General features: G+C 38.6%; 1 protein-coding gene across 1 annotated transcript in view; it reads left to right on the forward strand.

Annotated features, from left to right (window-relative positions):
- Window positions 1-1,508: 1,508 nt before the first annotated feature.
- Window positions 1,509-12,971, forward strand: part of LOC128871903 (hemicentin-1) — a 334,429-nt gene continuing 322,966 nt past the window's right edge. The window contains exon 1 of the mRNA XM_054114067.1: window positions 1,509-1,890. Within this exon, the coding sequence (XP_053970042.1) occupies window positions 1,509-1,890 (382 nt within the window). The remainder of the gene's footprint in view (window positions 1,891-12,971) is intronic.

The raw sequence follows: 12,971 nt of genomic DNA on the forward strand, positions 1-12,971 counted from the left end.
TGGGGCAAAGGAATACCGAAACAAGTTTCTTCGTGCTGTGCCGTCGTTCTTTCGTACCTAAAATAGTCATAGTATATTCACAGGAGTAAAAATTTGAGACTGTGCTGCGGCTGAGTTATTTGAAATAGCGCAATTGAATTCACAGCACTGCTGAACGAAAAACTTATTCGTGCTGTGCTGTAACTCCACCCGCATCCCTCTCGATAAGGTGTTTGTAGATATACCCGTGTCAACCTATAAACTGCGTGATGCAAGTAGCATTGCCACTTCAGCCAACAAGAGATGAATTGATAGTCTGATATGTAATGCTACAAAAATAATTTGGTCAAAATGGGATTGTAATCGCTCAAAGGCGCTACTTAATCGGTCAAGGAAAAAATGTCTATGTTAGTTGCTTTAATCGCAGGTTATTGCCTCATAGGTCGACATGGTCAAAGACTGAATGTACGCCATTGCAACTAGTGCAGGAGCTGCAAGAATGGGGAGGAGGAAGAGTCCGTTAGACACCTTTTCTGTTACGGTCTAGCGTGGTATGCCACTAGGGTTAGGTACTTTGGCTCAGCACTTTTAAATGATACTGATGACCTTAGGTATACAAGTGTCAGTCAGATCAACCCGTTTGCATTTAAAACAAAGTGGGATTTGACGGTCTATGAGAGCCCCACGGCCACTTTTACCTACCCTCCTACCTGTGCTGTGGCTCTGCCTGTTGAAGCGTAGCAGCAGAGCGAAACCAAAATTGCATTAAAAAAATTTTTGGCACCGCTACAGCATATTTTGTAGTACTGCTGCTATTATGCTGGCAATTTTTTAAGCTTGAGTTGTTGTTGTTTTAATATACGATACCTCTAAATTGATCACCCTCTATGATAATATTTTCATAACTCTGCCGAATAACTTAGATTTGAATTTTTGAATTCAATACTTCCAGAATCAGTAAAGTCTGTGGTTCAGATGAATAATCTTGACTGCCGCATGCCAGTAAACTTATTGTTTTTCACGGTGTTTCATACTCTTGCCTTCGTTCTTTAAAAATTTCATTAAGAACTCTCAGCATGGCGCACCAGCATCCACGAAACGTGTTCACACCGATTAATCGAAATCCAATCAAATCCATTTATTGCTGCTTTCATTTTGGCCAGAATCAAAAGTCAATGACATTTTTGCGCGGAAATCGAAATAAAATCAAAAAATTGCACTTCGCTGAAAGCAGTGTAAATACTCAATTCTTTAAATCGAATGCTAAAGTGCTGCTGCAAGCACTCGCCAAAGTACTTGTACGCACATGCACACGTCCAGGCATACATACACACACACACACACATACAAACGAAACTTTGTTGAGGCATTCCTTGCTGTGCTGGACTTTTGCTAACGCTGCACGTCGCGTTTTTCAATTTATCTATCCACATTCACTTACATCCTTAAAATTACTTACTTACGAAATCTTTCTTCAACATTCTCATTTTCGCGCTACTCCGTGCCATTTTGCAGCTGTCTGTTTCTACATGTGTCAGTGCTGCGATGCCATAAATTCAACGGAAAGCTTACGCAATGCATTCGTACTGCTGCTCCTGGGCGCTATCCTACTAAATAGTTGGAACACTCAGCGGGACGGCAGCACGACCAGTGAACTGGCTGCTATTGGCAGCGGAAGCGTACACGCGAATGGCGAACTAAAATTTACTTTTGCTACTTTAGAAATGTGCGCAGCTTGGAAAGTTTTTGCCAAATCGTTACAAGGACTACTGCGAGCAAATAGGGTAAAGCGAAATACACTGGCTAAGGCCATTTGGGAAAAATGCAGTGACGGGTCGGACGGGTTGGGCGCGTTGCAGCGCGCTAAGACAGCTGGCGGCGTGTTGTACAACGAGAACAGAAATAATGTTAGTGTGTAGTTAATCAGAAAAGAATGCGCGATAAACTATGGCAAACAGCAAAGTGGCTGAAATGGGGGCGGTTAGTGAAAGAAGGTTACTCATACGCCTCCCATCACCAGCGCGCGCCTTTTTCCGATCTGTACTTGTGTGTGTGTGTGTATGGTACTCCGCTGGATGAGCTTATTTATTTGCTATTCAGCTTCTCTTTTATTGCGCGTAGTCACACGCCTATCTGCGCGCCAATGAAGTGGGCGCACGCACTTAAATATTTAAATTAGACTGACACTAAAAATATTCTAAAAATATGATGCGCTGTTGTTTACACTCGATTATCCCTTCCCTGCGCCATTTCGTATGCATGTATGTATGTGTACATGGTTATTCTGCAGAAACGCTAGCCGGCGCAAGTGTGTTTGCACGTGGCTAATCGACTTTTTGTACGAAAGATATGGGTTTGAAATTTTCTTCAACCTGAGAGAGAGAGAGATGGTCGCCTCTCGACAGGAAAGCGACATGAAAAATACTTCCATGCAACTCGATTTTCATGGAGAGATGACATAAAATTGTAGAACTCAGCATTTTGTAAGTCAACCGCGCCACATAAACCAAAAGCTTGACCCAAATCTATCACATAGCGCTTACATCGCCTTAATACTCTTATAACATTATTGCTATTATTATTATTATTATTAAATTATATCGCACGTATATATGTATGTATGTATGTGTGTGTGAAGTGCCAGTTCGCAACATGCAGTAGCTCTGGTAGTAGCAGTAAATTTCATTTTGGAACTATTGTGTGCCACTTGACAAACTTGAAACCATATTTTCCCACACTCACGCGCACACATCCATACAACTACACACACAAACAAATATCAAAGCGCGCATATTTGCTCACTGATGCTGTGTAGCTGAAGTGTTAAGGACGGCCCTGAAGATGAGCTTCATCCTTGCATAGGACAGGACGCAAGTCGACACTGCTGGCTGACGCGTACACACACACAATTGTATGCTCACATAGATATATATTTACTTATATAAATGTACGTGCAGGTACATACTTACGTTTGTTTGTAGCATAAGTGTATTTGTCAACGCATATACCTGCCACTCTTACCTCATTAATTATGCAACATTACGCACGCACCAGCACGACAAAATGCAACAAGCAATATGAAGCACCAATGGCGATGGGAGACAACAGCGAAGCGGCAAAATAGCAAAACAGAAAATAAAGAAAGGAAAATTGTTAGTTGCATTGAGAGCGTGTGCTATTTACACACAGGCATACTCACATATGCATATACATAGGTATATGAACATATACACAATACATATAAAATATATGAAATTATGAATGCGTGCAACTACCACGCCAGCGGTAGCCAACTGGCGTTTAGCAGGTCACATTCGCAAAACAAAAAGGTTACACTTTCTAGGTGGATCAGAGTTCGCGAAATCAGCCATTAAAAAGAAATATTTTTGAAAGCTCCGATGCAAGTTATAATTATTAAAAGCCTATTATATATTTTGCAAAAAAAATGATAATTTACTTGTTTTACTTTACTCGTAGAAGCAATTTTTTCGAGCAAAAGTTAATGCTTTTGAAAACTTCGTTTAGTCATATACACATCATTAGCACTACAGTATTGTGCAGACCATTGCCTCCACTTTGCGCCAATGAATACTGGTATAAGGTTGCCAACTTTAGAACCAGCCCCCTTTAGGATAGCCAGATCACCCACTTCTTTTGCTTCATTCGCGTCCAGTGGCGTTCCCACCTTGTGAGGTAGCCAGTCACTGGTTGGGGTTAACAGTTTCACAGCTTGAACGATTCAAGCTGAGAGATTGACAGTAAGAGGTCATATACACCATGTCTCAAGATTATTATTCAAGTTGCACACTAGTGCCCTTTATGGAACCAATACCATGTAATACCTACTATAAAACTTACTAAAGCGATGCTATACTTTCGCTGTAAATAATTTTTGTATTCAAAAATCAGTGAAATAAATTCAAAATAGATACAAATAGTAACATAGGACCGCATACATCCATTCCGACTAAGGAAACATTTTTAAAATTCTGCCAATACTCAATAAACAAAAAAAAAAAAATTATTTTAAGCGATATTTGCTATTGGGCCGGCCCATCTGCCTGTACTTTTTTGAGTTTTAGATTTTGTTTTTACTTGGCAATTTTGTTGTATTTGGCTCGTGTTTCAAGTGTGCCTACGGGGTTTGCAAAATAAACTCACCAATACTATCTGCACCTTTTAGATAATTTTGAAAATATCATCTCATATGCTGATGGTCTCGTCATCTATCATGCGCACAACAATATCTCTGTTATAAAATATACAAAAAATTAGCACCTGAAAATAAATCCAAAAAAGTGAGGAACTAAACAATATTGGCCCGTCATAAAAAAATGTAATTGTGATACATGAAAAAATTGAAAAAATTTTGTAGTATAATCAAACATAAATGACTGCAGTATTTCGGTGTGGAGCACAATGGAATATTTTTTAATAAACTTCAACAAGTTTTTGTACTTCAACCATCGCGTAAATCAATAGTTGGCCGCAAGTGCAGTATTTTTATTTAACATATTATTCTATTCACGACACATATTGTCTAGAGTCAATATAATCAAATACCAATGCTTAACACGACCAATAATCACATACGCCGTAACCAAATAATTCTACATATCTCCCTTCTACATGAAAAAACTACAACCTTTAAACACGAATGTCTCGGAGTATGCGCCTCTCTAATCAGAACATCACAAAATAATTAAAAAAATAAATAAATAATTGGCCCTTACACCCTGTTTAGGTGTTTGGTAGAGCTTCTCCTCCTATTTGTGGCGTGCGTCTTGATGTTTTCCCAGAAGTAGAGGGACCTGCAGTTTTAGTTCGACTTCGAACGGCAAATGTTTTCTTATGAGGAGCTTTTTCACGGCGGAAATACATTTAGAGGTTTGCCATTGGCTACCGAGAGCCGGCGACTATTAGAGAACACTTTTTCTATTATTTTGTTGCTTCGTGCACGTTGATTTGAACCTACGCACTTCTAAATGTTAGTCACGCATCCAGTCCCTCGGCTACAGCGGCCGCCACAAAGTAATTACACAAAATATTATTCTTATAGTCACCTCTATAAAATATCCAAAGTTCACAGAATAGATAATTATGGTTTATGATTAATCTCATAAGGAAGCACATACAAATATGCCTGAATTGCGATTTGAACAATCTCAAATACGAACTATTTTACACTAAAAAAGATTACATAAAAACTCTCAGGAACTCTGGAAAACTGTCCCTCCCGAGGCGTTTATCTATCTTGAGGCAAAATATAAATCCTTTGCAAATTATTGCGAATAGAATGTTTAAGTCATCATTTTTCCGGCAATTTTATCTCGAAATCTGTTGATCCAATCCGTGTGGAATTGTAGGAAATGAAATAGAGATATATTTTTCTGAAATTCCTCAACTTAGCTTAAAAATAAATTCAAATATTTGTTTGGTTGTGTTACTTTCTTACCCCAAAGGAATAATTAAAAATTATAAAAATATAACTTTATTAAAGTTGAAAGTGTCTTTCGGAAATGCTATAAATATGTATAATAATTGATTATGGCGGCCGCCGTAGCGGAATGGGTTGGTGCGTGATTACCATTCGGAATTCACAGAGAGATCGTTGGTTCGAATCTCGGTGAAAGCAAAATTAATAACAACATTTTTCTAATAGCGGTCGCCCCTCGGCAGGCAATGGCAAACCTCCGAGTGTATTTCTGCCATGAAAAAGCTCCTCATAAAACTATCTGCCGTTCGGAGTCGGCTTGAAACTGTAGGTCACTCCATTTGTGGAACAACATCAAGACGCACACCACAAATAGGAGGATGAGCTCGGCCAAACACCTAACAGAAGTGTACGCTCCAATTATTAATTTTTTTAATTGATGATGCTTTCGAGAAATACATTTTTGCATTTTTGGCGATATGGCTCGGTTAGCATGTTTTCGTGGCAGTGCCCGCCGGCTATTGAAACTTTTTTATAAAAAAACTCTAAAACCGCAAATACCTGATTTTCGAATGAAATTTTGCTATTTTAATGCTAGGTTAAGTTGAAACGGTTGTCCACTATGGGACACACTCAGGTTTATTTCCCATTGTGGTGCCGCGTGAGGAACTCGCCTTATCGCTCTGAAAATCAGTGCGCACTTTGCAAACATTTTGGAAGATCCCTAATTTCCACAGTACTGAGATCTTCCAGTTCAGGAAACAAATGTCTACCTAAAATGAAAAATCGACGTCTGGATGGAGCATAACAGCGGCACAGGATATGTGAAATCGTGGCGTCTTCTTCTTCTAGACAGCTTCTGCAGAAGGCATGCGTTTATACGCCCATCCTTTTGGTGTGTCTCCCTATTAGGCAGTGCCCTGTTATAACTAAAACCGGTGTGCTAAGAATGTGCTTATTTTGGCTTGGCAAAGATTCTGTGTGTTTAGCATTGACAGTCGGCCACAATTGTACGGCTAGTCGGCAGGTGGGTTCGTTACGCCATTTTTCATTCGTTACTCTTACAAATTCCTCAAATTAAGTAGCTTACAAGTCTGGAAGGAAATGTCTACGTCATCGTTTATGTACTCAGTCAACTTGGTGCCAAGTTTCGATAGTTCATCGGCCCTACAGTCACCTTTAGGGGAAATGACTCAGCCATTTCGTTAAAAGATATGCGACATTTCCTAGTTACCTTAGAGTTTGTCGACTGTGAATATTAATTGTCGACTATTTTTGTGTTAAAATTAAAACAAAACAAATGTTTTTAAGGAGGGATGGAGGAGGCATTGAGCGCGATTTATTCTCTGCTGTGATATTCGCAGTAGGTTTAGTCCACGCCCCCACCTCCAGAAATGAGCAAAATAAGCTATCGTAGTTAAAGCTACGCTATAAGTTAAAAAAAAATCATTAAATTTTATTATTTCGTTAAGAAATAAAATACCGAAATATGGCGACTATTTCACGCATTAAAAGTCGTTCTGCTAAAATTGCTTTTAATTTGCCTGATCATCATGGTTAGGAACAAAAGCCAACAGCTAAGGTACTAAATTATTTTCCATTGGATTGAAGAATGCTTTAATTATTTATTTATTAATTCAAGTCAATGAAGTATGGCATATCCTTACAGACTAAAATTAATTAGTATTTAAATTAAATTTTTTGACTCTCCTTTCCAAAAATCTCTATGCACGGAAATATCGAAATGGATACAGAATTTAATATTTGCAGTTTTTCTAAAGTAAGCATTTTGCTCTTGGATCTGCTAAATCATTTTTTTTTAACTATTCTGATGGTGCTGCATCGGAGTACAAAAATAAAAAAATACCATTCACTTGGTACATCACTACAATGACTTCCAAATAAAATCAAAATATCATTTCTTGCAAAAAGTATGGATATTTTATTTAAGTTTAGTACTATTTTCAAAATTTCGCAATTCAAAAAAGGTGCCTACTTACTTCCCGAGATCCCGATTTTTTAAGACCCGAAATCCCGTGATTATTAATGTTTTCTGAATTATATCGAACGGAGAATATCTAAGTCTCGGGACTAGTTCAGGAATTCTAAAAAAATCCCGAAAATCCCGTTAACGTAAAGGTCGAAAAAATTCACATCTCTTGTACACATGTATGTACATATGGCTAAATTAATTTTCTCAAGAAATACCGAAAATAATACCCGTGAAGGCACTGGCAACGAGATATTTCAAACCCATCGTATTTAAGTAAATTTTTTTTAGATAATGTGCACGCCATGTAAGGTTGGAGTCAATAGATTTCTAAAAGTCTTATTTGCCATTCGATTTGATTCATATTTGGTACCTAATGATCTTCATTAAAGGTGATGTGATTTTTCCATTACGTTTCATCCATGTTTAGTGCCATTTGTTTCAAAATGTATTCAATAAAGTTTACCGTTTCCTCATTGAGAATATACACCTCAAAAACGTACATGTACAAATCAATAAGTTTTATTATCAAAGCAATCGTTCTCCGGTTGCAACTTTTACTGCACTTTTGCCAGTTTATGATCATAATAATCGTTCATCCATGCTCCCTATTCCAAAATGAAGATGGTGATACATCTCTGTCAGCATTCTAAATCAATAATATTCTTATTATAGTTAGCTTAAGCGCAGTCTATGTGGCGCATAGTGCGATTTGATTTCCACTTATTTCCATCGTTTGCGATTTGCCTCTATAGAGTCCAGGTAAAATCATTGCAGGTTATTTCGTCATGCAGGCTGCGTTACCCTGAGGATCCCTCTGCGTCTATACCCTTGTGGGCTCCACTCCAAAGCTATGCTTGGTATTTCTTGGGCTGGTTTTCTGAGGGTGAATCCAATTCATGCTCACTTCCTCTGACGGGTTTTAACGTCAATTGTAACCGATTGCACCTTCTTTGCAATTCAGCGTCCGATATGAAGTTTTCTGGCCACCAAGCGCCGACTATTGTGCGGAGGCATCGATTTACAAACGATTGCAATTTACAAACATTCTCCACTGGCGTTGACCAGGATTCACAGCCTACAATAAGACGAAATTGATATTGGAATTAAATATAATATTTGCGTTTTCTCCATAAGCTGCTTTTGGGCATAGCAAAGGCTGATTTTCTTTTATTTAAACTCGCTGTTGTATCAGCGTGCAACCATTTGTCCACACCGTTTGGCCCCCAAGATACGTTTAGCATTTATATTAATTGTTTTCGTTTTCTTGTTATTTAGAAATTGGCCGCGCAAATCATTTAGTTTGGCTTGCAGATGAGACTGTTAAGAAAAAAATGATGTCCTCATCATTTAGATGCCCAACGGTTAGGTGCTTCCATATAGTATCTCCTCGGCGTTTTTGCTTGCATTGTATAAAATTTCGTCAGTTCTTTCAATTCAATTCAATTTCGTCAATTTTCAATTTTCATGCGGAAATTCCCAATATTATATATTAGCTTCTACAACCCATTAACTAGGTAGAGAGGGGTCCCCGTGCTCTTGTACCTCAAACTTTAAACTCATTTATCTCGAAACGACTTTTTTCGGCCTGGTGTTGTCCAAAAAACAAAACTTTTCAACCGAATCGTCGGACATTTTAATATGTTGTTCACAACATCAATGGCTATCGCCCGTACTAGAATTATGTTAATATTTCGTATTTTTTTGATTGAAAAACTGAAAAAACCCCCATTTTTGGAGTATCAAATTTAAAACCGCGCCATTTTGTCAATTTTTTTTTTTTATTTTTGTATTTTAGTACGGGACACAGCTATAGTCCTACTGATTAATAATTCTTTTGGTTTTTGTGTTTCAGACAAATAGAAGAGCCAAAATGGACAACACCGGCCAGGTTCAATTTTTCGGGAGGCTCAACTTCAGCGTCATTTTTAAATTATTAAAATAAAAAAAAAAAAATTGTTTTCATTTTTGTATGTAAAAGAAGTTAGTTAAAACCTAAAAAATGTAAATATCGTTTTTAATTTTCGAGCTCTAGACCTTAATGAAAAAACTTCGTATGCACGCGAGTATAGCTGAACTCTATCGGGTCGATGGGAGATGTTTAAAAGACATCCCAAGATTAACCATTTCTTAGTAAAAGCTCGCCTAAAATGGGCATGAACAGTTTTTAATTTTCCTTAACTCGTTTCCCAACAAGAATCCCCTTTATATAAACAGTAGCAATATTCAAAAGTAAAAAGAAAGGTCAGAAAATGTGCATGCAAAAAATTATTATTATCCACACCAATATGCTTCCCCGGTCATATTGTTTTCCCAAGGACAATAGGAGAGTAGAAAATCTATAACTTAATGCCAGGGGTCAGTTTGTGTTTACCGCGGTTAGTTTATGTAATTTGACGAAGGATGGCAACGCAAGCAGGGTTTTGGTTTGTCGAAAAAATGTTCCCCGTACTGTTGTATATGTTGTGATATTATTTTTTTAAAAGATTGTATAACCCCTTTTGGGACTTTAAAAAATATAAAAATTCTCTGCTGTTTGAAGCCTGTATGAGTACTACTTAATTAATCAAGTGATTTGAAGGCCACTTTATGCGGGTAGTTTTACTACTAAATTAAATTAATTATATCTACTCCACTTATATAGTAAATATGTATTAATTTAGTATCAAGATCTTCTCATTCCGTTAATCGATCTATCGCCTGTGATATTTGCCGTCGTCAATTCTCAAAGATGTTAAAATTTTCACAGGACTTTTCACTCAAATGTCATAATAGTCGTCTTATTATCACCCGTGCCTGGCATAATGTGGAACAAAAATGATTTAAAAAATCGAGAATCGTACGACCGATACATTTCCTTAAGTTTTTGTTGTTTTGCTCTTTTCGGATGCCAGACCACTTCCTCGCTGAATGTCAGCAAGAAACTCTATTCAGCTAATTATCCTACATTAAAAAAATTCTATAGAAAACTGCAAATGTTTAATTAAAAAAATGGTAAATTAAAAAATTCCTCACATGGATAGAGAAAAATTGGCTGTTGTGTGCTCAATGCATAAAATCTTTACTCAACCGCAGCAGCCTGGCTATTTCTTGAAGAGTCTGGTTCTTCATTTAGCGGCGGCAGTTCTTATTTGGCACAACTTGAGGGTTTGCAAACTCGTCACTTTTTGCAAGACTTATGAATCTTTTCTGATCTTAGAAGCTTGATGATCTCAAATGCTTTAAGATCCAGAGAGAGTTTCCAGAAAGCAAAGACTTCTTGCTCGAGCTCGCTTCTGTGTATGTGCTGTCTGCTCGTGGCCTCTTCTCTTCACTATCGTCTTAACCGACGTTATGAGCCAATTAACTAACAAAAGAGGCATCGTGTGAAGATTCAACAGACATTTTGAGGGCCTGGACTTTGCCGATGATATCTGTCAGCTCCCTTACAAGCTCACTGACATGCAAGCGAAGGCGAAGAGACTAGTCACGCTGGCACGCACTGTCGGACTGAACGTTAACATCGCCAAGACGAATGCTATGAGAGTCAGCCACAAAAAAGCAAGAAATATAATGGTTGACTGGTGCCCTGCGTAATTTGTCGAAAGCTACCTCGGCTGCACTTTCACGGCAGACGGGACAAGCAGAGGAGATGTCAACTGCAGGCTAAACAAAGCAAGGGCGGCATTCAGGCGAATGGACGCTCTAAACTGCGAATATTCTTCTCACTTGAGAAGTCATAATTGTTGTATGGAAGTGAAACATGATTGGCCTCTGATCCCATCAATATAACTCGCCTCTAAGGGTCATCGTTAAATAAAGGGTGTTTTTTTTAGAGGTTAAGTTTTCAAGATGAAATAAAACGTATATACTTTAATGTTATGGCCAAGAATTTAGCTTTATTATAAATATAAGGGTTTGCCATTATGTTTTAAAAATGATTTCGGGCAAGTGCCGCCGCGGCTGGCTCGAAAAAATTCCAGCCGAGAGGCCCAATTTTCGACTCTTTTTGCAGCAATTGGGGCGGTATGTCAGCAATAACGCGCCGAATATTCTCTTCCAAGACGTCAATCGTCTCGGGCTTATCTGCGTAGACAAGCGACTTCACATAGCCCCACAAGAAATAGTCCAGCGGTGTTATATCGCCCGATCTTGGAGGCCACGCCACAGGTCCACGGCGCGAGATAATGCGCTCACCAAAAGTTTCCTTCAATAAATCGATTGTTGCGTTGGCTGTATGGTATGTAGCGCCGTCTTGTTGGAACCAAAGGTCGTCCACATCAACATCGTCCAATTCAGGCACGAAAAAGTCATTAATCATGGCTCTATAGCGCTCTCCATTGACTGTAACATTATGGCCGGCTTCATTTTTAAAGAAATATAAACCAATGATTCCCTCTGCCCATAGAGCACACCAAACAGTGACTTTTTGAGGATGTAACGGCGTCTCAGCAATGGCTTGTGGATTATGTTCACTCCAAATGCGACAATTTTGCTTATTGACATACCCATTCAACCAAAAGTGAGCTTCATCGCTGAACAAAATTTTCTTGTGAAAATCGGGATCGGTGGCCATCTCGTTTCGGGCCCATTCACCGAACGTGCGACGCGCTTGATGGTCGTTCGGCTTCAATTCTTGCACGAGTTGGATTTTGTAAGCCCGCAAACCAAGATCCTTCCGCAAAATCTTCCATAAAGTGGATGGGCACATCTCCAGTTGCTGCGCCCGATGGCGGATGGACTCATTCGGGTCTTCTTCGATACTCTGCTCCGCAGCAGCAATAGCGTCTTCGGTGCGCACTGTACGACGTATCTGAGGATGCGTATTATCCACTAGAGCAAACGTGGTGCGAAACCGATCCATGGTTAATCGAATTAGTGACTCTGATGGACGATTATGTCGACCGAATATTGGACGCAGCGCGCGATGCGTCGCGCGAACCGAACCATTATTTTCGTAATAAATTTACACGATTTGCAAACGTTGTTCAGGTGTAAGTCTATTCATTATGAAATGGCAAACCAAACTAAGCATAAATCAAGTGACAGCTGTCAAAAAGACCATCTACGAAAAAAGTAGTGCCAACTTGAAAACCTAACCTCTAAAAAAAACACCCTTTATGTAGTCTCACTGATGATGCCCTATAAATGGACTTAGTGTTTTAAAAAGCACTTGAAAAAACTGGTGCAACAAAAACGAAATCCATTATTGCATTAACTTGCTACTTCCTTTAGTATTCTTTATTAACCAAACTAATTGGGAAGTGGGCAGTCCTAGTATGTAAGACACAACGCACAGTCTCCCCTTTACGTTGAAAATTTTTGACTGCGTGTGAAAATATTTTGCATTCACATTCTCTGATCTCATATTTTATGTCAATAATGCCACCACGCTTATCGCTTCATCTTAGTTAGACCAATATATTCACCAGCATCACAATCGTAGTATCCAGGAACCTGGAGCTGTAGCTTAAGCTTTGTCGATCTGCAGATTAAGTTTTGTTCCTAAACACTTAAATGGTTTAGAGTAATTGCCGTAGTATTTAAGAAATAGCCAATGCAGCCATCACTGTCAGAAGGATTCAACTT

Source organism: Anastrepha ludens, chromosome 2 (assembly GCF_028408465.1).
Source record: "Anastrepha ludens isolate Willacy chromosome 2, idAnaLude1.1, whole genome shotgun sequence".
NCBI lineage: Eukaryota > Metazoa > Arthropoda > Insecta > Diptera > Tephritidae > Anastrepha > Anastrepha ludens.